At 41.4% G+C, this 26,862-nt stretch overlaps 2 protein-coding genes across 5 annotated transcripts; one reads left to right on the top strand and one right to left on the bottom strand.

Annotated features, from left to right (window-relative positions):
- Positions 1-551: 551 nt before the first annotated feature.
- znf341 (zinc finger protein 341) lies at positions 552-12,255 on the bottom strand. 4 transcript variants are annotated; one of them, XM_019270949.2, is made up of 16 exons: positions 12,098-12,255; positions 11,030-11,158; positions 9,735-9,925; positions 9,320-9,469; positions 8,902-9,222; positions 8,544-8,727; positions 8,213-8,306; positions 8,007-8,097; positions 7,161-7,338; positions 6,813-7,057; positions 6,318-6,529; positions 5,088-5,184; positions 4,783-4,915; positions 3,856-3,967; positions 3,686-3,756; positions 552-3,384 (listed from the first exon to the last, which is right to left on the bottom strand). In XM_019270949.2, exons 1-16 carry the CDS (start codon positions 12,195-12,197, stop codon positions 2,810-2,812), a joined length of 2,883 nt encoding a protein of 960 aa, XP_019126494.2. In that variant the 5' UTR covers positions 12,198-12,255; the 3' UTR covers positions 552-2,809. The 4 variants fall into 4 exon arrangements, with proteins under 4 accessions (XP_019126494.2, XP_019126495.2, XP_019126496.2 ...); XM_019270950.2 differs by having other exon boundaries at positions 8,213-8,303; XM_019270951.2 differs by having other exon boundaries at positions 11,048-11,158; positions 12,098-12,253.
- Positions 12,256-12,389: 134 nt separating this feature from the next.
- On the top strand, positions 12,390-22,038 carry e2f1 (E2F transcription factor 1). The gene is made up of 7 exons (XM_010743609.3): positions 12,390-14,104; positions 14,386-14,485; positions 16,170-16,389; positions 16,627-16,779; positions 17,046-17,160; positions 17,255-17,537; positions 19,961-22,038. Exons 1-7 carry the CDS (start codon positions 13,853-13,855, stop codon positions 20,200-20,202), a joined length of 1,365 nt encoding a protein of 454 aa, XP_010741911.3. The 5' UTR covers positions 12,390-13,852; the 3' UTR covers positions 20,203-22,038.
- Positions 22,039-26,862: the final 4,824 nt, after the last annotated feature.

Below are 26,862 nucleotides of genomic sequence, written 5' to 3'. Positions count from 1 at the left end.
GGAGTTTGTACACTGTGATGTGGAATTGGACATCTTGGATGTGGGTATTCTGGAAAGAGTTGTTCATCTCAATATCATCAGTACACGATCCTGATGATAGGTATTTTAAGGTGGTGTTCAGTATGTTCAGTACTTGACTTAAGGTGTTCAAACCCGAAGTTCGAAACACCGACTGCAAAACCAAATAAATTTTCTTAAGTTAAGGTCAAATCTTAAATGACATTTTGAATCCGTACCTTGCAACACTCTGCATGTAGCTCCTCATACACGTAGCATTTGAAGGTGCCGTACCTTCTTTAACTGCTCTTGCACCACAGCAACCACAAAAATTCATTACAAAATGAATTTAAAAAAATAAATCCAGTTTTAGGAAATTAAAACTGTCAAAGCCGATGCAGTGCAGTATTTAAAAACACTTTCCTTTTTACATTTAAAGTAACATTATTTTAGTATTTTCACTTCATAGCAGATGCAAAAAGCTGGTTCAATATGAATTTCCTAGATACACAATGAGATGTTTGTTTGCTATGTTTTCCTCTTTTAAGAAGTGATTTTAAACAAAGATTCTCACTGTGATGTTGTTTACGGATCCAGAAGAAAACCTTTTATTTTATGTGTGCACAAAGAATCCTCCAAATGCTTTACCAATGCCGAGCGTGTAAAGAAACCGTCTTTAAATTCAAACACTTGATTGGTTTAGCTGAAGTTGCACAACATCTGATCAGACAGAAAAGAGAGTTAATATGAGAACAGCAGGCAGTGTGGTCGCTCATTTTGGAGCGTCCTTTTGAATGAATGACACACTTGAAAAGACAGATGTGGTTACTGAGGAACATTGGATTCCGGTGTTGTTATCTGACAAAGCACAGCACTTTAAAAATAAAATAAAATCTCTCCACTTTGTCGTCTTGCAACATGTGGGGCGTGCGGCTGTGGTTGTGTTACTCCACGTTGCTCATGTGCGATGAGGTGGACTTGTCACTAGCCTTCAGGAAGCCTTATTTCCACCCTCAGGCATCAGGTGTCTGTATTTAGAAACTTGATGTGAGCAGAGATTATCAATCATTTGGCTTTCTGGTCAACTCTGGACTGGAGTAACCAGACCAAGAGGAATTCGATGAGTTCTTTGGAAGATAATGCAGCAGTGTGGAAAAGCAATGAGACTTAAGCTGATGACACGTGGCCTGTTTTTATGGCTAACTGTGGAATAACAACTACTGAGACAAAGTCAGTGTAATATAATGAATGTATCATGATGAAAAGTGGATTGGTAAAGTTGCCTATTTAAATTGATTGCCTCATATGTTACCCCCTAACGCACAGTGTTGTTTTCATCTTGTTCTGGATCGGTCACATATTAAAATCCCGGGGAGAAAGTAGTCTAAGCAAATATGTAAATATCATAATTCTCACTGCTTTTTGTTTTAGTGCTCAAGAATTTTCCATGAACAACTAAACCACTGTCACTCTCCTGTATATGAAAACAAGTTGTAAATGGTGTCAATAACAAATTTTCTTTTTTTAAAAAGAGAGGTTTTAATAAGAGGTTTATGGTAACACTATATTTTCTTTTCCCTGGTTAATTTCTGATGTACATGAAAGATGTGTAAAATATAAATTGTCACCTTAATAAATTAAATGAAAAATGTGTTTTGATTCTTTCACTCTGTCACAATGAGTCTTCATGAATCTATCCATTTTAATTATGTCATTAGCCATAACTAATGGGCCTAATTATTCAACTTGGAGTAGGTAGTTGGCTTTATGCATGGCTTAAAGTTCATGCAAAGTAAAGGACTCATGTATTGTGTAAATGTACTACAACAGTAGTTATGTTTTTTCTATATGGTGTATTGTATACACTTTTACACACATGGGTGACTTTTTGTTAGATATAATATTTACTTTAGGTCTTCATTCTGTGAAAAGGTGGACAGATTTAGTCTTTGTTGGATTAACACTAGAAGATAAATATGCACAGTGCACAGTATCAAACATCATTACAGTCATACACATACTTGAGAGAAATGTATAACACTAATACATTTAGGCCATAAAAATGATTACAAGCATTTGGTTATTGCACCATGCTTTTAATAGTACTAAATTTGGGTTGTACCAGCAGCTGGATTAATTAAATTGACATCTGCAGGAACCCCTTCGTGGGCTGGGTTGTAGAATTGTGCAGCCATCAACACTTTGGACTCAGGCGTGCCTGTTAATGTATTTAGATATAGTTATTTGTGCTCTCACTATAGATAGATACATAACGTAGAAGGCTCTACAGAGTCACATAATAATATTGAACCACTGAGGGTAAACATGTTTCCTTGTTTGTAGACCGTTTAGGGACACACAGTAGTTGTGGCATTACAGCTTTCAGCATAAGGCATCTTGGATCCCTGTACACTTTTGCTACAACCTATCATACATGACAGCTGAAGGGTATCGTAAGAGAACATTCATATTGGACACAAATAACTTAAAACTTACAATAAGTTAAGTCAAAATGGATAAAATGGTGCCATTGGTTTTGATATTATGACATCTTAAATGAACCACTGTTGATTAACTTGCACAAACGTGGCACACAAGAACACAGAAATGGTCCACTGGCTTTTTTTGGCATTATAGATACTGTACCCACAAATCGTTTTCACTTAAAGTAAAAGAAGTAAAAGCAGTGCGTATCATTTAAATATCGTTTTAATTTAAAACAAATAATGAAGGAATTTCCCAGACTACGTTATGGATGGAGTTTGTTTGGTCCAATGTCCAAGAAATATTCCTACAAAGATGATGCTTAAAACTACAAACATGGCTGCTGCAAACAGTTCTGATCATTGCTCTGAATATGATCCAGTGTCTCGCCACCATGTTCCATCCCATCATCCTCCTCTTCTCTGTCCGTCTGCCCTTCAATAGTGGAGATAGACATTGCGGCCTGACAACCCTCGTCAGTCCTCCTCCCCTCCTCTTCCTCCTCTTCCTCCTCCTCCTCCTCCTCCTCCTCACCATTTGCTTCCACCCGCTCTTGGCTGTCCTTTGAGGTGTCGTCCTGTCCGTTATCTCCCCCGGTCCCTGGCCTTTTTGCTTTTCTCGTGAACCCGCTTCTTTTCCCGTCATTCTCTCCGTCCTTCTCCTCTGCCATCGACGCTCCCATTACCTTGTTTCCCTCTCCCTCTCCAGTCTCTCCGTCAGTTCCTGTCCCGTTCCCCGCCGCGGGACATTTGTGGTCTCTGTAATAGCTCTGTCTGGTGAATCCCTTGTTGCAGGTTGAGCATCTGAAGCGGTAGTTATCTGTGTGGGACTGCTGATGCTCAAGCATGTGAGCTCTGCGACTGAACGCCTTCTGACAGAATAGACACTTGTAGGGTTTGATACCTGGAGGAGAGAGGACTTCATAAGAATCACTGTAATAATAATACCATTTGTTGTTTTTGAAATTTCAGCGGTACAAACAATTGAATCTTAAACTGCTCTCTAGGTAGAAACTGGCTACCACACTTGTTATATGTGTTATTGCTATGATTTTATGTAATCTCTAGGTCAATATCTAGTTAATCTGTTCACTGATTTTCATATCAGTCTGTTAAATCTTCAGATATTATGCTAACAGACTATTCAAGAAATCAATCATTCATTAATGCTACAACAAAAATGATTATTGGTATTATTCACTCACCAGAATGTGACAGAATGTGGGCTTTGAGTTTATCTGGTCTGTTGAATTCTTTGGTGCAGCCCACATGTGTCCTGATGAAAAAAACAGAAGAGTTCAATGAAATTACGTTAAAGAAAATGAAAAAAATAAATAAAAATAAGTAGGAGAAGAAGGTCGATGGAGGGTCTCACCTAAAGGGACACTTGTATTTCTTAAAGGGTTCATGGATCAGCATGTGTCGCTTCACTTTGTCCTTCCTGTTGAATGTCGCCTCACAGAGGGAGCATTTGTACGGCTTCTCACCTAGAAAACAAAGTCAGCATCAAACTCACACCGTCGCTTCACATTTATGTATCATTACATTATATATAATACAAATGGTGGTGAACAAAACTCTTAAAATTCTTAGCCTTCCAAAGCATTTGAATGCTAACATTTTAGACAGAGATACATTTTTTTCATTGAGTTTATGCAGACATTATTATTGTATTATTAAAGGTCCCATACTTGACACTTTAGTGTTTTATTGGGGGTATTGATATCTAAAAAAAAAAAGAAGATACATTTGTGATTTTGATTTTGTGGCCACCAAAAATGATGTTAATATAGTTTTACATCTCTCTCACACTCCTCTCTGGAGCTCGAGCAAGAGCAGGACATTTTGTGTTGTAACCTACTCGGACAATGAGTCTGTAACTGCATAGTTGTGACATCACAAGTGTACAGAAGTCCTTATGCCTTATTTAAAAAGGCATATGAACTGTGTAGGAGCCATTTCAACGTGCAAACAAATGTTTGGCCAGCAGGTGGCACTGGGGTGCTTTCATGTTAACATAGGTGCGAGCACAAAAATGAGAAATCTTAGTTTAGGACCTTTAAGCATTTGCTCATTTTAACAACAGGTTCTTCCCCCTGTTGCAGCAACATTGCCTGGTGTCAGAGGAATGAAGTACTAACTGGCTTAACAGAAATAGTGCTGTGTACAGAAATTCAAACCAACGTCAGAAAATCTGCAGAAAATATCCGTTGCTGACTAGGACGATGCACAATTGTCTCGTGTCTTGGCTAAAAGTGAAATATCAGAGGGAGCAGGAGACTGCTTTGTGAAAGTTTCAGACCTGAGTGAATACGTGTGTGCAGTTTGAGGTAGTGCTCCGTCTTGAAGGCCTTCTTGCAGATCTGACACTTGAACCTCCCCCCGATGCCGTGAGTGGGGAGGTGACGTCTGAAGTACCTCTCGCACGGAAAAACCTGATGACCAGAAAGAGAGCAGGTCAGGCAAGCAGAAGCAAAAGCCAAGATATCAGGCATGTGGGACTTGTGACGGCTGTAAACTCACTCTAGTTGGCTCTTTACATGAGGGCAGCTTTACAGATACCAGAAGTGTACAGTTCATGTGTGTTCACTTCAGTGTGTGTAGTACCTTCTGACAATGTGGGCAGGGAAAGCTGTGTGTGGCCGTCAGTAGGTGTTGTTCCAGTGCCTCCTGGGTGGAATATCTGCTTTGACACTTCACACACCTGAGGCGAAAGAAAGAGGCGATTTTTTTGTTAAGACTGCTGTACCAACCAACAGTAAGAAAGCAGCCAGACAAACAAGAACATAAAAGCACAAACTGCAGCCTGGATTTTGATGACAGGGTTTGAACAGCGGAGAAGACGAAGTTAGTATGTTAGAATTTACAGACACGCTTGCTTTGACTTTGCCTGACATTAAAAGGATAAGTTGGGTGTACTTATCAACAAATCCTAAAATGAATATCTCAATATTTTCCCTTCCCAGTCTGTGAGACTCAGCTCCAAGCCCATTCACTCTTACTAGAAGTAAATTGCTGTCAATGCCTAATAAATGTATAGTTTCTAAATAGTTTCTTAAAACAGCTGGGAACTGTAGTTTTTATTGCTCAAACAGAAGTAACAGAATTGCATTTGTTGGGGACTATTTTTAGTTGCAGATGAATAAACTTCTGGTTCTCTGGTGAGAATTCATGGCAGCAGGACGGTCTATGGATGGAGCAGCGTGGCTCATTGAAATGTTTTAATAAATGTTGGCGTTAATAACGAAGAAGAATATCTGTTATGATGAGTTTTGTGCCTCTTTCATTCCAAAGGTTTTCTGCTATTCCCCATTTCACCTTCTGTGCTCGTACGTCTAGCGTCTACGCGACAGCCAACTGTGCTTCAAGATCTCTGCCAGCCGTTCCCCATCCATGTTGAGCGCTGTCTCATAACCTCGCCTGTATTTTTGATTTTGACACAACACAGCCGTGCACCAACCAGGATCACCTGTACTCAAAATCCATCCTGCTTATTCAACCTCAGTATTGGCTACTGTTTGACTGATTCTGAGCTTATTCAACCTCAGTATTGGCTACTGTTTGACTGATTCTGACAATAGAAAATAACTCTATATTCCTGTCAACAAGCTACTTGTGAGTCCATGTGTTCTGTTCCCTGGTTAAATGTATTGCAGTGTCACTTGAATAAAAAATACACAAAACACAGCCATCCTTCTAATTCTGCAGAAGAGGTTCTTTCACATGCTCTTGTCCTTGTTATTTGGTATCAAATACACTTTAAGATACCAGTACTCCTCCCTCTGTTCTGCTATAATTCATATGTGATCAGTACACAAGGACGAGGGGTTGACTGACCTGTAGACAGTAGTTTCCTTGCGCGTGTCTGTCTGTTGTGGGCAGAAGCAATGGGAGTACTGGTGGACTCCCAGTTCAAACAGCGAGGGGAACACCTTGCTGCAGAGGTGGCAGCGGTAGGTCAGCTGCTCCTGGTGCGTCCTGATATGCTCCAGGAACTGATCCAACTTCTGGAAAGTCTGGGAGCAGGACTTCAACACGCACTTATAAACCTGCAGGAAAGTGTATGCGCTCATTAATATCGTCATGGAAGAAATGACATGTTTTAACCCATTTAATACCAACCATTTACTAATGCATATCCCCATATATATATAATATTTATGAATGGAAACATGCAGAAACTAAATCTTCTTGACAAAGGACTCAAGATCATGCGATTACGTACTGGTGGGAAATGTCATGAGCTCTTCTCGTTCATGTGTTGCCTTTGTCAGTTAAGGAGCAGATTTCTGCAGGTTGTCACACCCCACATATCCCTTCCTCTGTACTCACCTGCTCCCCTTTGTGCTTGGTCAGGTGGGACTTGAGCTGGAAGTAGGTCTTGAACTTGCTGGCGCAGAACTGGCACTGGTAGGAGCTGTCGATCACGACTATCTGCTTGGTCTGCGCTTGGCACTGTTGGTTCTGGTTGGACTGCATCTGCACCTGAGGATGCCCGTTCTGCATGGCTTCCCCTCGGCTGCCCTCCGGATCAGATCGCGCTTCGGTCACACTCTCCTCCAACTCACCCTGAGCTTCTGTAATCCAACAATTCAAAGCTTGTTGTTGTGTTGCACTTGGTGACGTCACTAGAACAGAATGAACATCTGGATTTGGCACAGAGGATTAAACAGATTTCACCTGTCTGTGCCGCCTCCTCTTCTGCTTGTGTTTGACTGTTGTGCTGCTGCGACCCCTCCTCATCCGCTTCACCTTGTTGCTGCTCCCCGCCCCCCTCCTCCTCATTGGACGACATCGGCACCACCTTTACTGTGATTGGTAACCTTGACACCGTGCTGGCCACACCCATAGGCCACACCTATTTCCAAACCCAAAAATACAAGAACAAAAGTTTACCAGACGGATTGAACATCGTTTTGGTTTGCTTTAACATAGGCTAACTAACTTACTACCTACAGTAGTAATCCTGGGGTACAGATTACATCAAAACAAATGCTCCATTCTTGATTGCGTTCTCCCACTGTGAGGAGGCCAGTCCTGGATGCTTCTACTGTATATCAGAGTTGAAGCTAATACAGCTGCTCTGAAGTTTACACTCCAGCAACCCCAGCCAAAGTGCAACACACTGTGGTTAGTCCTCATTCTGAAGAATTCCCCTTCCCTGTTCTTTGAAATATTCATAGTAACTGCTGACTTTTTGCCTGGGCGTGTGGTTTTAGCCTTTTAGTTTTTTAGCATGACATCATGTTTTAATTTATTTTACACGGTTTTCCTTTTAAAACCAGTCAGCTTGAAACAAGTCTGAGCCTGTTTTAAATGTTCCGCCTGGTAAAATCTGATGCCGATGGTTGTCATTTCAGCCGGCAAAATAAAGACTAGATTCTGGAAGAAAAAAGAGATCAGAAGTCTGCTTTTGTCCACCTCTCTCTGAAATAAAATATCCAATTCAATAGCAATCAATGGTTGCAGGAAAGTTGAATAAACAAATGACAAATTTAGCAGTTAGTGTTTAGTGTGGATTCAAACCTTGTGTGTCTGCATGTGTTTCTTCACGTTCGACTTTTGGGCAAAGGCTCGGCCACAGACGATGCACTGAAACGGTTTCTCTCCTGTGTGACTGTAGGAAGAAAAAACACTTATGAGTCACGACTGGAAGGAAATCGAGTCTCTTTCTTCTGGGTCAGGGTCTATTTTTAGGTGATTAAAGTCTACAATGGTGGCCAGTGACTCACCTCCTAATGTGCTGCTGAAGGTCAAAGTTTTTTGAGAAGATTTTGTCACAGAAATTACACTTCAGCTTTGGACCTTTTCCTTTGAGCTGCTCTGCTGAGGAGTGAAATTCAGTCAATGAAAATTGATCCTACAGTCATCATCAGACAGATCCTATCCATGGTCATTATGTTGTCATGTGCATTTTCACTAATAAATAACGTGAAAGCTATGACAGTTCTGTTGTTTAAAATGTCAATTGGTTTATGAAACAGGATAGGATATCACCTATGAGTAATTTCTGTATAAAAATATAAAAACTAAAAGCAATGTTTGATCTTTGTCCTCACATACCTGTGGCTCCATCTGGGCTTTTTTTGCTACTCCTTGGTCTTTTGGGTATGATGACCTTTTCAAAGTCGCCCAGCTCTGTCAGGTTGGTGGTGATGCTGCAGATCTTTGTTTTGGTGCCCTGCTTTCCGGGGCTGTAGACAGGAGGGGTGTTGAACGGTTGGCTCTCCACACACTGGCTCGGCACCTAAAGGGGGGCACACGGACTCAGTGCTTTGTCTTAGACTGCTGTATCTTCTTTGCATATAACTACATGCCTTATGTGATCAGGTATTATAATGCTTTTGAACTATATATGTGGAATTTTCTTTAATATTCTTTCTTAAGCCATGGTGCTAACCAAACAACAGGCTTTACTCACTTGTACAGGATGGAAAGGCTGCAGACCCAGAGCGTGGATCTCTGCACCACCCCCCCCAGCCATATGGGGCAGCGTGCTGTACACTTGGACCACAGAGTTGCTGTGGCTGGCTGGGACCTGTGAAGAGAGCGGCTGCTGGGCGGGCTGTCCAGCTGGCAGTGGATGTGCTGGAGTCTGGTTGGACGGCAGGGGGTGGGAGGACTGTTGCTGTTGCTGTTGCTGTTGCTGCTGCTGCTGCTGGTGCTGGTGATGGTGATGATGGTGGTGGTGGTGATGGTGCTGCAGATAAGATACACCAGCTGTGTGCATGCTTAAGTTACTCTGCAATACAAAAAGATGAGAGCAGATAGATTCAATAATAGTGCAGCAAAATGTATTTTATAGATACGCTCACATCTGCTGTATCATGCTGTATTACCTGTATAGGCGTCTGCATGGTGGCCATGGGCTGGTCGATGGACGTAAAGGCTGAGATAGCCGACATAAGGACATCGTCACTGACCAGCACGTTGCCTTGGACCAGAGTGTGTGTCAGAGGGGAGGGAGGGACTGTGATGTAGGTTGATACCTGATGTATAAGTAAGAAGTAATACACACACGTATAAGTTTCCATCACAATTATGAGTATTAATATTTGTTTTAGTTGCAGGAGACAAAAATCTCTTCCGTCTTTCTGACATTTAAATTTATATTCTATATATTCTATATCCTATACATTTTGCTTACACATATATCAACAAAATATGACCCAACCTACAAACTGTTCCACCGTTAACTTGATACCGATCAAATAATTCATCAATCACCCACTTAAAAACCATGACTCTCCTCACCTGTCTGTTGGCGGGAGTCTGTGGTCCAGAGCTGATTGATGGGACAGGCGTGTAGGCATTGGTGGAGGCCAACGACACTGTGGACAGGGAGGGTGCGCTAGGCTGGCACTGCTCCCTTTTGTGTGTCATGAAGGCCGGCAGAGAATTGAACTGTTTTTTACATTTCCCACACAGGAACACGTCCTCGTCGTCTGTAGGAAGGACAAACAAACACGGAGGTTTGTCACACACAGCACTGAAAGAATGAAAAACAGACTCATTGCGTTGCATGCTACAATCACAACCTCCCACATTTTCATGCAAATAAATTTCTATTTTCAGGGCTTAAGCGGGGATATTAAAGATTCATTTTAATTTTTCCAAAGTATATATTTTTGGGCCTTTTTATGCCTTTAATTAATAAGAGGGGGCAGAGAGAGGGGGAATGACACGCAGTAAAGGGCCGTCCGATGCGGGATTCGAGCCGGAGCCAACTGCAGCAAGGAGCAGCCTCTGCACACGGGGCGTCTGCACTACGCACCACGCTACCGACCACCCCGATTTATTTTAATTTTGATGGAGATACACCCTCCAATCTCACCACTTATCTGGGACCAGTTTACCTTATTGGACCCTGTTACCCTCAGCACCACAGGGTCACAGAGAGAAACAAACCCACCACAGAAAGAATATGTAAGGATTGACCTAATCTTTTGTAGCAAAATAGGGCATGAATTGTTGTGACATATGAATGTATCACATAAGATGTGATGTCATAAGATCAGGGAGACGGGCTAAAACTAAATCCTGCAAGTGAGCTAGCACTAAGAGGAAGTCACAGTGATTTAGTAATAACAACAGTTGTTGCAAACCTTTAACTTGCTTATTAATAATTAATCCAAATACAAGTAAAAGAACAGAGGTGCTACTTCACATGCCAAACACTATAGATTTAATTAAAGGGGTTATTAGTCAATATTTACTGCCTAAATGAATCTGAGGATGGTATACCACATCAACTTAACAATTTCCTCGACAAATATGATGTAAAAATCCTCTAATCACTTATGTATCAGTAAAACAAGATAATAGCATTTCTTTTGTGTGTTACTTCTTCTTAATATCGTGTGTAGCATCAAACTGATACTGTGTTAAACACAGCACTGCTCGGCCCATTTCAAGTATCCGAGGATCATTGATGCGGCAGCTTTCTCTTTTGCTGTCTACCTGGCTACATACAGCAACGACACTCTCCTCACTGTACACACACTTTTTTATTCTTCTGTTTGTATATAATAACTATAGCTCTTATTTACCGTATTTGCTGTACATACCCATGGGCTGGATAGTGGACGTCCCTGAAACATTCTGGTTGTTTGGGTCAGGAACTCCGCCTTGGCCATCCAGCAGAGACTGGACCGCCAACACAGTTTGGTTGTCCATGCCTGAAGAGGAGGAGGAAGAAGAAGGAGAGGGTGGAGAATTAGATTAGATAGACTTTATTCATCCCACCACGGGGAATTTTACTTGTTACAGCGGCAGAGGAAAGTGTAGCATACACTACAGAATTAGAAAAAAGTAGAAAAGGCAACAACAACAAAAAAATGACAGAAATTAAACAGACAGAAATATGTACACAATAAACATCAACCTTCAAAACAGACAAGTACTGAGGATAAAAGTGGCATGATATATAAAAAGAGTACTGTAATGTACCATAGTGTGAGAAATATTGCAAAGATATACATGATATAAATAATAACTGCAAGGTATAAATGAAATAAAATAGAAAAAAAACTGCAATGAGACATGAACAGGAGACTACAACAACATGTGATAATTCACATCCACTCAGGGGCAGTGTGTTTCACTCAAATGTGAAAAATATTAATGTCTAGGTAACACGCTCTATAATTATCTTATCATACATTTGTATAATAGTGTAATAAGTAGGATAACATACACAAAGATAGCTGTACATGCACCAATTCACTGACTAACACACACACACACACTAGTGGCCTTTGGTAATGTAACAATAACAGTGTATCCTGCAGTAATGTAACAATAACAGTGTATCCTGCAGTAATGTAACACACAGCCTGAGCAGCTGAAGGCTGCACACCTCATCCTGCCTCCAACACGACGAGAGCCGCCTCCCGTCATCAGCTGTCCACACAGTGTCAACAACAACACTGAGTGTTTGTTTACAGTCTCTGCTCCCTCTGCTCTGTGCCATGTTTGGACTGTTGTGACCAAACCAGGCGCGCTTACTAAACTACACCGCACATCAACACGCTCCTGCTTTATTGACGTTGCTTAAAAACACACGCTCACGCTTCGCCGCGGTCGTAGTTACGCGGTTATTAACAAATCACTCCTACCTTCAAGCACCTCAAATATTGCTTGCGCCATCTTGTAGCTCCTCTGCTGCCTCGATAGGCGCTCGATTAGCGAGGGCTGCCCGTTCATGTACATCTCCATCTCAAGAGAGTCCAACGAAAACACGGATGTTAGGACATTTGGGGGCCTTTTTTGATTTTATTTGACTAATTAATGGTCAAAATAGAGGGTGCTGGATAAAAAAAAAAAAAAAAAAACAGTGTGTCGACTTGGAAATGTATAGATTTTAGTTTAATTGCTCCAAATCATGTTTTCCTCATACGACAAGACGTGACACACTTAAGTTTTGAGTATGCGCATTAGTTTTAACGTTGAGCAACCGGTGCGATGTAAAGTGAAAACAATGCTGTGTTAATGCTTTACTGTGACCAAAAAAATTGAGGTTATGTGAGCCAGCGAAACGACCGTGAGTCGTTTTTCCCCCCAGTGTCCCTGAACGCACCGCCGCAACGACGACTCTGAGCTCGGCGCGATGACAGACCAGCGCCTCGACCAATCAGAGGCCGCCCGCTCCGCCTCGCGGAAAGCGTCGCCTCTCGACCAATGGCGACCTCGGGATTGACGCACGTGTCCGTTTCGCGGCAAAAAAGATTTCGCGCGAAAAGCGCTCCTACCCTTGTTTAGATGTAGATCAGCTGGGAGGGGGGACAATAACAACAATAACAGCCGATAACTGGGGTCGGGTTTTGTTTTTTATGAACGGACTGCGTGCGGCGGGAACGACCGGAGGAGCAGCCGCCGCGGGTTTAAAGGATGCGCGTGTGTTTCTGCTGCTTTATTTCGTTACAGCTCCAGTTTTTTTGCTTCCTGCGTGCCCCAACAAAAAAAAAAAACGAGGGGGTTGAAGAATTGCGGCTAATAACTCCAGCTAGCATGCTAACCTGCCCTTTATCCTCACACACAGCTTCGTGCAGTCTCAACTAGCCGCAGCTTGGTCGCACGTACTCCTTAAAAAAAAAGAAAATGCGTTTGAGTTGCTGTGATGTCTTTCTGCATTGTGGATGTTTCATGTCGGTAGCTCACTCCTGGAATGCTGCTGTAAAGTTTTAACAGCCGCTGAAGTGAGCCCCGTCTTTGGCGTAAGGCTTGGTAACAGTGTTTTATCCTCCTGGACGGGCAGTTCGTCGGCTTGTTTGTTTCACTTGTGCCGGTCTTTGTTGTTAAGACACAGGCTAGCTCGTTAGCTGTGATCAGGGGCAGTGTGTCCAGGCCTCAGGCTGTACTGACAGGACAAGATGACAACAAAAGATTAGCCTGCTCCCTCGCTAGCCTGCTAACCTCCCAGCGCTTATTATATTATAATATTATTATTATTGTTATTACACACAGCCACGGCTGATCTGATCACACATGAGCGGCTGAGCCTCAGGTCGCACAGTTTGCTTATATTGCAATATTATATTATTTCCCACCTTTCCAGACATCCTGTCTGCTTGTTTTTAAGTGTTTTAAGCAGATAGCTTCTTATCATTTATGTGTAATGTTTATAGTTAGTGCTGCTGATGTTTTAACATTTAAGGTGTGTTAACAGAGGAACAGGAACTTTTTTATTTTCTCTTTAGAGAAATGTTCAAGCTGTCAGTAAACACCTGCAGGCCGACTCTGAAGAGATTTCACCTTTGTTCCTTAATTTCACCGAGCACAGCAAATCCAAGTGGCTGCTGATACCGCCGAACTGCAAGCACGTTAGTTTGTGAAAGCCCAGTGAAGGGACGGCTGCTCGGTGACACACTGCAATGTCAGAGACTCTGATAACAGGGCAGACATCGGAGGACCTGTTGGCTGACTTTGAGACTCTGCTGAACTCTGGGAGCATTGACCTGGGCGAGGACCACCAGATAGTCATCATCACCAGCCCCAGCAATGAGGGACTCCACCCAGCAGCGGCACCCACCAGCACGGGGGAAATCCTGCTCTTTGCCACGCCGCAGGGCCCCGCAGACGTGGGGATCCAGGACAAGAGACGGCCGGCTCTCGGAAGACCACCGGTGAGGAGACAGAGAGAGAGGCAGGCGCTGGGGGGGAAGGGGTGGGGACGGGTGGGGACGTCTAGGAAGGATGTGGACAAAGTTGAGAGAAAGTGAAAGCGTCATAAGGGAAGTGGATATGTTGAAATGTGTACATCTATCTGTGTAACATATTATATAAATCCAGCCACCTGTTGCTTTAAAACATTTGGACTCTTTCAGTCCTTTTTCTCTTATTACATAATTACTAAATACTCGTAATAACACATGGTGTATTGTTGTCTTCACCTGTATTTCCTTAGGTGAAGAGGAAGCTGGACCTGGATAGCGACCATCAGTATGTCAGCACCACTCGACCGTCCATAGGCCAAGCACCACCCTCCACACCTGCCCCTCCCAGAGGTACACACACGTTCTGACGGTGTTAACCTTGTGTTTTGTTTAGTTTTTTTGTTCATTGTAAGCAACACGTCAGCTGCGCATCAGCTATCTCATCCATACACGCTCTGACCTTTGCCACGGCCGTCATTGTCCTAAAAACAGCTGCTGTCCTTTTATCAGCACGGACAACAGCCGGCCAACCTGTCTTTGTCTTCACCGGGCTGACCATAGCATCAGGAATATTTCAAACTATCAGTCTGTTCAGATGACAAAGGAGTTGTTTTTTTTAAAAGCACACAGGAAGACAATGGGCGTTAATATTTATTAATTCATCTATGTTGACTTTTCCCTCCCATTGTCCTTGGAACAATAGTTATGGATCACAAGTTGATGGGAGCAGCTCCGAATGGTTTCTTATGGGGGTCAAAAGCAAATAGACACAGGGTGTAAAAGATGGACAGGGTCACATGTTTCATGTCTTTTTAAAATGGAAAACACAAACTGTACTGCAGCTACAATATGTAAAGTTTCTGCATTAAAATGTCTATTAACGTTAGACCTATGTTATATATTTAGTTGAGCTGTGGACTTGCTTTCCTCACGTACAAAAAGAGAGAGATGTAACTATATTAAGGTAACCGCGTGTCTCTAGTGGCTGTAACTTCCAGGTAAACACAGGATATGTTGGATGCACCAGGGAGCGAGGAAGGAAGTCGGAGACGGTGACTAAACATAACATGAATTAAAATGTAACAAATGACCTCAGCCGTTAACAATTTCTGCGTGAGTCACGGTAGATTTTTATTTTATTTTTTTATCATCAGTGGTGATTGTTCAACAATGAAGACGACACGAGAGACCCCCGAGCAACAGAAAATATATCATGTACGCCTAAGAGGAACCATATTTTAACAGAAAGTATACAATAGAGTTGGTTCACTTAGTTTGTAATGTGATACGGAAATGGCTTTATGTGGCACACAAACATTGAAACCTTGAAAAGTGGAAGTGAAAAGATGCTATGAACTATGTGAAATTGAGTAGAAGAAGGTGACCTCAAATATATTTCTTTTGTAGATGAAACAGATTTCATGTCCTTTTTATATTTAGCTGAAATCCCCTCAAGCATTTCTCATCCTGATGCACCAAACCAGGACCTGATGTTGTACCGAACAGAGATTTTAATAGAAGAGCAGCAGCCGTCCATGAAAGGGGGAAATGTACGCTGAAAAGATGACGTGCTTTGAGTTTGAGGAATCGATGGACCTGCATGGTCGAGAAGCTTGTTTCTCAACAAACTCAGAGGCACATCAGAGAACTGAAACTGGAAGAAGTCATGAGTCAATGAGAATCATGCTTGTGTAACCTGGCCTGCTTCAAAACAGGATGTTAACACAGGACATTACATAGGGAAGGAACACATAGGTGTTTAGGTTAGAGGCACAAGGGCTTATTCTGGGTGGGTGGGATTGTTTAAATATATATAAATTGGCATGGCCATTAAAGATCTACAGTTTTTCTGGGATGTATGTGTTGTAGAATAGACAAATGAGATGAGATGGGGTGCTCTTCTTCAATGCTGCCTGCGCTGGAGGCCAATAAGTGATTCAGTTGGAGCCAGTCGATTTTAAGATTAAAAACTCCTCATTGTAGTTAGAAGCATGATTTATAAAGCCACACGTTTTCCTTTTCCTTTTCTTTCCAGTTCCTCGGACCACGACGGAGAAGTCACGCTATGACACCTCTTTGAACCTGACCACCAAGCGCTTTCTCAACCTCTTGTCCCAGTCGGCCGACGGCGTGGTGGATCTGAACTGGGCCTCGCAGGTCCTGGATGTCCAGAAGAGACGCATCTACGACATAACCAACGTCCTGGAGGGAATCCAGCTCATCTCCAAGAAGTCCAAGAACAACATCCAATGGCTGTGAGTATTAAAAAAAACGCCTGAGGGTCACCACAGTGGACAGTTCTGTTGTGAGGAGCTTCACAGAAGAATCTAAATCAAGAATAAATACGACAATTGCAACACTAAAGCATAATAACAAATACAGTCAATGGAAGATCTGAAAACGTTGCTCTTAAAATATGAGAAGTGTCTGATTTGTCGTCATAAAGCATTTGATTTTTTTTTAAAACAATGCTGTGCTATCTTCTCCTGCAGTGGCAATCGAGTTGACACAGCACTGGTTTCCCGCCATAAAGAGTTGCAGAGGGAGGTGTGTGATCTCACAGAGGCCGAGGAGCAGCTGGACGAACTCATTTCCAAATGCAACCTGCAGCTCCGGCTGCTCACAGAGGACCCACAGAACAAGAAATATCCTTCTGACAGAAGCCACGATTCATGTAGATGTTACAGCGTGTCATTCATATTTAACTGATGCCAGGTAGTCCAAATACAGAGTGATCAGTTCCTGACAGAAGAGGTCTTAACATTAGTGCCATTGTACTCTTAATTTCTCTTCTTATATTCATTCATTTCATTCGTTCAGCTTTTTCAAGATATCGTTTCAGTCTTAGTGTCTGTCTTTAATATGACACCACGTGCAGCTGTATCGTTGTTTTCCTTAATTGTTGTGTCACGCTGGGCTATGTGCGCTGCCAGGACTTAAGGAAGTCATTTGATTCCCCAGACCAGCTGGTAATGGTAATCAGAGCTCCACCAGAGACCCAGATGCAAGTTTCCGAACCCAGCAAGGTACGGGCCCTGGAAGTTACTCCGTAGAGCTGCGAAAAGAATCGCCAACTGATTCTGTGAGGTTGACGGTACATTATGATTTACATCTCTCCAGGGTTACCAGGTGTCGCTGAAGAGCACGCGGGGTCCAATCGACGTCTTCCTCTGTCCAGACGACAGCTCCAGCGTCTGCAGCCCCGTGACGGGAAGCAGTCCCTCGAAAATCAACGCTGACCCTCCCATGGTCCCGCCTCCCGCACAGACCGCAGAGCAATCGCAAGCCAGAACGTCCACAGCCGCCCTGGAAGTGGGCTTATCATCACCAGCGTCCACGTCATCCACAGTGACAGCAGCATCCCAGCAGGACCCCTCATCGCTGGTGTTAGGTGGTGACACAGGTGGGTGTTCACATTTAATGTAGATTTGTTAGTATTCCTCAATTTAAAAAACAAACAAACAAACAAACACAAAAATTGTTCAGGAACAATTCAAGCGTTCGTCGCGAAGAAAATGTACTTTTCAAAAGTTCTTCATCGCGTAGAGCTGCAGCTGTGATCGGCTTGAATTTGGGTCAGCCAATGCAGCTAAATACCCTAAAATCAAGAAAGGGTTAAAGTAACTGCGAGCTCCAGAACAATGTGAGCAATGCAGCCCTGGGGCGAACACTGACATTTCATCATACGAAAGCAAAAAATGTAGATGGTGTGCACATCCAGCCTCAGGCGCAGGACGAAGAAGAGACTGTGGACACACTGAAACTTTAGTTTCACCAGATAAAACATGAAAAACGACTCGCATATAGGACCTGTACCAGCATAGCTGTTGATTCAACAAATGTTTTTGAATCCAGCCACGACTACAAGAACAACAAACGAAATTGTTGAGGAAAAATTCCCCCAGTGTGTTGCTAGGAGACCCGTGGTCAACTTCTGTGGTAAACTACTGACTTGAGCTCATCATCTTGTGTCATTGATACAAGGCAGGTTTTCCCCCCTTTCATTTTTCAACAAACCCCCACAGCTTTAGTAGAGTAGAGACTTTTTGTAGAGTTAGTGGTTGTAGTGGGGAGGACTCGTCGTGCTGTTGAGTTCACTTTCACTCAGAAAGTGGAAGCTTTCACACTGATTCTCCACCTTACAGTTATCACCAGCTTCTGCACATTCAGTGTTGTGTTTAATCCCACAGAGGAGTGGAGCACCAGTTAGCTGGGTTCATCTTGTAACACAACACTGGCCGATACCCAGCGATTCAAATCTCAACGGACGTGTCCTGTAACGTACTGTTGAAATCACAGATGGGACAGTCTCGGGGTAGTTCACCATCCATGTGGCCGCTGAAATTGAAATGAAACCGCAAACAATTCTTATTAGTGTAGCATCAGGACCATCAGTCAGAATTCTCGCTCCCTGGAGGGCACATTTGTTTGGGACACGCGTATACAACTTCAATCTCTTTTAGGTACTTACACAAAATGTGCAAACTGTTCAGGACACACTTTCCTGCCATGCGTATGGTTATCAGCGGTGCTGCAGCCTCTTCAGACTTCCTGACGCCCGCTTCATCTGTGCTGGCAACCATATTTCCTGTCTTACAGAGTGTTTATTAAAACACAGCAACGACAGTTGCTGTTTTTGCATCTGTAAGTGCAGATGTGTCAACCCAAATAACAAAAGAAAATGCTGTCTCTAGTGTCTCCTGCCACGTGGAACCAAAAGCTACACTTTTTGTCACTGGTGTCATGTCCTTCCTGCCCTCACTTCATATTTTCTGCACACAGTTTATCTTTGTTCTGCTGTGAATTTCGTGATTACTCCGGGAGATCACTTGGGTTTGTGCTAAAATGGGTTGCTCTCATTTTAAGTGTACTGCATTCGAGTGTACTTTAAGTGCAGCAAAACATTTATTTCTATAAGAATGTCCTAGACTACGAGGAGTAAATTTATTTTACTATAATTGCTTTCAGAGAAATCCAATGAATTTATTTCTGTAGTCATCCCCGTCTTCACACCCGGCATGTTCCCACAAACAGTACAAGCTGTTAAGATGCTGTCAGACAGCGCTCAGTTGCTGCTGCACCACCACCGGCTTCTTGTAATCACAAAGAGCTGTGTATGTTCACGAGAGCCGCCGTCCTGCTCCCTGCCGCTGAGTTCAGCCGCGTTTACTTTAAAACAATGAATAAGACAGCAGCGGCACATTTAAGGCTGCAACTAATGACTCACTTTCATTCTCAGACACTGAATTCATCGATCAATAATAATTCAACAGTCTAATAGCTGGAGACAGATCTGTTCCAATCGATTTTAGAAAAGCATCAGATCCTCACATTTAGTTAAACACAGACTTTTTGACTTTATTTTCTCCAGGTTTCATAACTCCAGGTAATAATTCAAAGCTCAGTCTTTGTCTCAAGACTACAGAATTAAAAGACCCTTTTCACTGCAGACGTTCTGACTCGTCATAGCAGGAAAAGCACGTTACTAGTATTTTAACAATGGTTTTGTTCCATTTTGAGTTTCCCAGTATGCCATGCCAATGAGTAAGCATGCAGTGCCTGGACTCTGGAACTGACACACCTAACTGGAATGCAGCCATCGTTAATGTTTTCCAGCTATGACATGTCAAAATTGCCGCTGTGAAGAAGGTCTATATGGAAATGACGTGACCTACATGATGTGCAGTCAGAAACATAAAATGCATGACACACTGTCATGCATTTTATGTTAATGTCATTTGTTAATGCCTGTTAATATCTCTGTTTTAATTATTGATCAGAATTCAGTAACAACAATTTTTTTTTTCACGTGACCTCCCACAACAGAATCGCTCCTGGGAGGCGACCCATTCGCCAGCCTCGGAGACATGCCCGACTTCGACCTCTCACCCCTCTCCTCCTCGGACTTCCTGAACGGAGAGGGCCTCTCTCTCCCGTTGGACGGCTTCATCAACCTGTCCCCCCCTCACAGTCACGACTACCACTTTGGACTGGAGGACCACGAAGGCATCAGCGAACTGTTCGATTGTGACTTTGGTGACCTATCACAAGTTTTGGGGGACAGTTAGACGGAAAAGGAGAGGAGGAGGAGGATGTAGGCATCTAGATCCCCGGGGTTTCTGATGGAGGGCTGGGAGTCGACGTTTTATGGACAAGTCTTTGTCTTAATCCCAGGCATAATGTTGTGGGGTGTGGGAAAATGTTCTTTGTTGTAATTGGTTGTGATTCCGGAAATACTACCCCAACCACAAAATCTGAAAAGTTCCCCAAATTGTACAGCACACAATTAGCACTTCTTTGGCCATTGAAACATTTTAGACCAAGACTTTAGCTTTAGTATAGCTATTTAAATTATTTATATGAATGTTATTTTGATATTTTGTACCAAGTGAGGTTTTTGTTGTTGTTGATAATGTTTTATCTAAACGGATCGTGCAGGTGTTTGCGTGTGGAGTATGGACTCACAGGGCTGGTTTCCTTAACACTGATACAGCTCATAAGGCTGCTTTCTTAGATGGCTCGAGTCTGAAGTGTTTTTTTTTTTTTTTCCAAAAAAGGAAAAAGAAAGTTTTGCATCCCGCAGCTGAAGCTGCATTATCAGAAATGCAGATTCAGCAGACGGGGCTGTCCAAAAGCATCTTGGAGCTGTGGTGCAGTTTCACACCAAGTCATTGTAAGTTAAAGGCTTCTCCCTCGATAATTAGATTTGTCTAAAACACTGGTGATGTTCATGGTATCACTGCAGGTTTCACAGCCTCCCGCAAGGTTTCTGACCAAGAGATGGGTTGTGACAAATGAGAGCCGAGATGCTTTTGGGGAGCTCGACCCCTCCTCTTCAATTAAATGGTAACACAGGCTTACCATGGCATTTTAAATATTTTTTCCCCCTTCAAAAGACACTTCCTTTAGTCATCTGGAGGAAAGCCATTTAGTGATTCTAAAGGACAAATGTAGAAATAAGCAATTCAAATCTGAAAGGTCAAGATATGTTTTGTTGGTGTGCTGGAAACCAGGTGATTATAGTTTAAAAAACTAATACTGAATAAGTTGTTCTCTATTAGTTAGATAGGCGTTTAGCCATAGTCTCAGGTGTTCGGAGCAGAGCAAAGTCTTAATGTTTTTGATAAAAACATGTATGAGAGCGTAACCGCTTTAGATGCATTTCATGGGTGTTGTGTAAGTCGATAATTGGTGTGGGTGTGTGTGTGTGTGTTCGTGTGGGTGTGTGTTTCTCTTTCATCTTTCTTCAGCCAAGTGTTCCAAGTGATAAAAGTTCACCATATGCCTGTGGATGAATGCTCCCCAAACTGTTCCCAGCAGGTCCCGAGCACTGACACACAGTGAAAGACGGATCCTCGGATCTCTCCTCTAAAAAAAAACATCCAGTGTGGTTTGTCGGATCGATGTGGGTGAATTAAAGCACAGCCGCGTCTTTGCTTTTTACCAGTTCAATCAGTGCAAAGCAGCGACGACTTCGGGAGGAGCGAGGGGCTCTTGCTAGGACTTCAAAACAGGGGCACCCTGTTCTGTTATATGCACTTCAAAATCAGTTTAAAGTTAATGTTCATGCCTTAAATCAATGACCTCCACCATGTGAAGGGAGGCACACGGGATCTCTTATCTCAGCCCTTATCGTATCCATTCCTTCTTGTTTGTCACGAGACGGGCTCCGTCTTCACGTGCTACTACGTGGTTTTTGTTCCACCACATTGATTTTTTTTCTTTTCTTTTCTTCAGTTGAAATAAGCAGCAATAACAAAGACGTTTTCACATCATGTACTCAGAGTATGAAAAATGAGCTGAAAAACTGTCCGGCTTTCTGTCTCTTGTTGTCGTTAGAAACGTTGTCAGCCTTTTTTCCTTGTGTTCTAAGTTATGTAAGCTAACATGTTTTTATTTTTGCATTCCTGAAGTATTGGGTTTTAATGTGTGTGTGTGTGGGTGCATGTGTGTGGAAAATGCTAATTGTGTTGTTGAATTTCATATTTATTTTAAAGAAAAAGAAGAAAAAAAGGGTTTTAATAGAAAAAAAGGTACAAAAGTTTTGATTAATTTTCTGGCAGGAAGCAATTTTACATCCATACTTTGGTAAATCAAAGCTAATTGTGTAATTAAATGTGTCCTTAGTTGTTTAAGTATTTTGTTTGTAAATTAGCATCTCATTATGTCTATATATATATATATTTTTTGTCTCCCTCCCATAGAGAATATATTTCCGTCTTATCTGTTGTGCATGTGCAACCTTTGCATTGGTAAATGATGCAAAAAAAAATGATATAGTATATTTGTCACTTTGACTGAACTGTAACTTAATTCTCCACATCCCGCTTGACTGCGACCTTCTCCATCACATCAGTTTGGATTTAAAGATCTCTAAATGTTGCAGGCAACATTGCTAATCGAAGGTTGTACATGTATTGTGGTGTCGCCTTTGGCTGCCTCAAACTGTCGTGTGAATGTGTGAAAACCTCGTAACTTCAGGCGTCTTTTACGTTTAGTTTTTCTTGTTTTCTGAAATTTTCCTTCCATCTTCAGGTTTGTGAAAACCTGGTGTATAATTTCAACAGCTTCTGAAAAACTGACAGCGGTGTTACAAGCCACGAAAACATTCGGCTTCTTTTATAACGCGTATAACCCTTTTAGAATGTATAATTTTTGTCTGTCTCGATCTTTAACTCCCATTGGCAGCTGAACTGATCACCGTTACTCGCAGAGTGTGAGCAGTTCACCTTGTCAACGTTTGAAATTTTTTGTCTTGTGTTTTTGTTCTCTGCAGGACAAATGCAGTGCTTTTGTTAAGGTAAAATATTAATTATTATTGAATGTTCAAATCAGGATTTTTTTGTGTGTGTGTTCGGCCATGGTGAAGGAATGCAATGTTTTCAGATGTTTTGTGTGTTTTTTTTTGTTTGGAAAAAGTTCAACATAAGATTTGCACCAGGGTTGAAATTAAAACACCGTCAGTCAAAACTGAAACAAAAGATACTTGTGTGGAAGTATCTTTGGGAATTGTAGGAATCAAAGCAAGTAGAAGGAGACAAGTGGGATCTTCTGGAATAACTGGTCACATGTATTGAATTTATCCCAAAATATGACAATTGATACAAGCTATACAACACTATAAATATTGATGACGTGTCTTCATGTGTTGAAGTCACTGTTAGCTGATTGCTATGAAATTTCTGTGGTTAACTGATGGAAAGAGAATTGACTCCAACCCTGATCCAGCCGCTGTTCAAAGTGCTTTTAAGGGAAACTCCAGCAATTTAACAATCACACTTATTCAGTTTGTTTTCTTTTGTTTTACAGATTTTATTTTTGTTGCAACGTACTGGGTAAAAAAAAGAAAAAAGAAATACAGGTTTGTACTTGTGAATAATTAATGGGTCCCAATATGCCCTTTTGTATCAAAATTTCTTTGACAAAAATAAAAGTTAACTATTTTGATTTGAGCCATTTGTAGTACGACTTGTCTTTTTGTAACAAAAAAAGTGAATCTGAGACCAAAAACACACACTGTCCTTTTGAACCATTTGCATTCGTTTGAAATAACTTAAAACTCTTAATTGCCTTCAATGCAGTGTGCCACATTTGTAAGAGTGATTTTACAGTTCATGTTTAAGTTTATCATCATGTGCATAGAAACCTTTAGGAGTCATGATCACAACCAGAGGCAAGACAAGACCAAGACTTTGAGGGATTGAAACCAAGGCAAGTCAAGACTAGACCACACTTGCATGACACACCTATACATAGGCATACATTTATTATACATAGGTAGCTACAATTTGCTAAATCTCTTTGGGTGAGAAACTTTTTTTTCCCCTTGCACTCTCATCTCCTTGGGATCCAACGCACGTGAAACAACCAATAACACTTCTATGTTGAGTTCAACAGGACATTTCAGTTGCAGGTTAGTTTCAAAAAGACTCATTTGTATTAGATGGCTAGTTTAGTTTAGTTCTGTTTGCATCTGTTTTGATTCTTAGACATATCCTTCCATAACAGTCTTATGTTATTGAAAAACTATTCATTTTATCCTCTAAACAGATTTATTACATAGATTTTATTTTTGTGGGCTGTCCGACTCAAAATGCTCCAACATGAGAAGTGGCACTCTAAACATGAATATTATTATTTTTTTGTTGTTTCCTCTTTCCAGCTGCTGTGAAGAGATGGAATTCAAAGTCCACGGAAAGCAGCTGTGAGTTTGAATCTAATGAATTGGTGCATACGAGCCACATTCTGACTTGGGCCTTTTTAAATCCAAGCTAAAAACCCACTCATTTAGGATGGCTTTTAACACCCAGTAGTATGATGACACTTTTATCATTTCTTATTCGATTTTGTTGCATTTTATTGTTTTTATTTTGTTTGTTTTTTACCTATTGTTCTCGTTATTTATTATCTACTGTAAAGCACTTTGGTACACCGAAAGGACTGTTGTAAAGGGCTGTATAAATAAAGTACATTTACATTTACATTTACATCTTCTTTTCCAGTGAAGTTGTCGCTCTGCTGTGAGACATACCATCATCATGACCTCATTGTGCAACACTGAGTGTTGTTTCTAAATGAATGTAATTTCTCCCATCACTTGCCACACCTGCAGTGGTGAGTTCACAGTAAAAGGTGTGGAGCATGATGAACGCTCTGTTTTGTTCTCTGTTGAGAACATACTTTGGACAGTACATGAGAAAATTCCGATTAATCGGTTTCAGATCAGGTGGATCACATGCATATATTTATAAATCAAGTAGTTTTCAGAATATTGAGATTTAACCTGATTAGTTTTTCAGCCATGCTGGTTGTGTGGTTCTCAGGATGGCGATGTCAGTACCGCGCTGTTAGAATACTCTTTAAAATAAAGTAATGAGGATAATGTACTTCAAAGTACGAAGTATCACAAGTAAAATAGTGAAGACAGAAAAATGTTCTACTATTATTGTATGTAAAAAGAGGATTTTACTGCTTATATAGGACTACAGCTAATGAGTATTTTCATAGATTCATCTGCTGATTATTTTCTCTATAAATCTCTTGATTGATTTAGTGTCATAGTGACACTTGTGATATCTTTAAGTGTCTTTGCACAGAAAATAAACTAGTCAAAATAGTTGCCAATTGATTTTATTTTTATTAACTAGTTGATTAATTGATTCAGCTGTGCTTGTATATACTGTTTTGTATGTAATAATCCAAAAAAATGGTAAAATAACCAGTATCTAAACCTTTCAGACCCACCACCTCTCACATCGATGCTGCTTTCTGACACTGTGCCTCAGAATTCTGTGGTAGTCTTCATATTTCATCCCGCCATGCACACAGTCAACACATCAAGTGCCTAAAACAGCAACACAACCCTAAAACATCAATGAACCTCATTCATGTTTGACTGTAGGGGCCGTGTTCTTCTCTTAAAGGCCTCATTTTAGTTTCTGAAAACAGAAGAGTGACATGCTTTACCAAAAAGCTATTTTAGTCTCATCTGTCCACAGGATTTCAGCTCACTCAGGTAAGTTTTTGAAACTCCAATCTGGCTTTTTTTATGTTTTTATGTCAGCAGTGGAGTCCTTATCCTCCTAACATAGCATCTGTCATCATTCATATTGCAACCTGATGTAATAATCCCAAATTGTGAAGTAACTAGCAAAGCTGTCAGATAAATATCGTGAAGTAAAAAGTACAATATTTCACTCTGAGATGTGGTAGATTAGAAAGAGAAGAAGAAGAAAGTGTCATGAAAAGAAAGCACTAAAGTAAAATACTCACACACCATCACCGACTGCAAGAATAAGCAGCGATGCTTAGGAGTGTGACAGCCAACGTCTGTCTTACTGACACCAAGCATGTTGTTATCTTTGCACCAAGAGGTTTTGTATTTCAGGAAATGAACATTATTTACACATTATTTACCAGTGATCATTATTATAAAAATAAAAGGACTCAAACTGCCAGATTATCAGAAAAATACATTTGTAGGTCAGTTACTCATTTTTCTTTTACATTATTCATCAAATACAAGTTAATGCAACCTCAACTCTGCAGCTAGAGGGAGCCCTTGACCTAAACTGCAAGCAGTGAAACCTAGTCAGCATTGCATGACATGTAGTTTTAAACAGAAACAGCAAATCTCATTTTTTATGAAAGGTTAGTAAAATATGAACTATATGAGAGGTAGTATTTATTACAGGGCTGCTGGATTTCTTTACATTGTTCAGTTGTTTCTATTACTTTTGGTTTGGTTATTAAAAGTGTTCTGTTGAGTTTTGTGGGTAAATATTGCAAATACAGTCGAATGTTCTACATCAGGTCAATTTAAAGTTCTTAAAGGTTTAATTGTCATAAATGATTTAAGGCATAGTTTAGTGCACAAGCCTCTAGCAAATAAGTGATGTTTTGCTGTTTACTTGATCATGTTCTATCTTCTGTTCTATCATCTACAAAGACTCAGTCCTTGCCACGGCGAGCCCAGGATTCGAATCTGACCAGTGGCTCTTTCCCGCATGTCGTTCAAAGTCTCTCTCTCCCCACATTCCTGTCACTCTTCAGCCGCTCTATCAAAATAAAGCTTGAAAAGGCCAAAAAAAAAATCTTAAAAAAATGTTGCAGTTTTCCAGCCATGTATGATGTCACAGTTTTACTTGTTTTTGCTGTTGGTTTTGTTCTCTGTGCTCTTCCTGGCACCGTGTGTGTGTCACACATGACGCATTAAGTTATTGCTTTCC

The sequence above is a fragment of the Larimichthys crocea genome, chromosome XV (genome assembly GCF_000972845.2).
Source record: "Larimichthys crocea isolate SSNF chromosome XV, L_crocea_2.0, whole genome shotgun sequence".
In the NCBI taxonomy this organism is placed as follows: domain Eukaryota; kingdom Metazoa; phylum Chordata; class Actinopteri; family Sciaenidae; genus Larimichthys; species Larimichthys crocea.
This window is presented reverse-complemented; position numbering and strand designations above follow the sequence as displayed.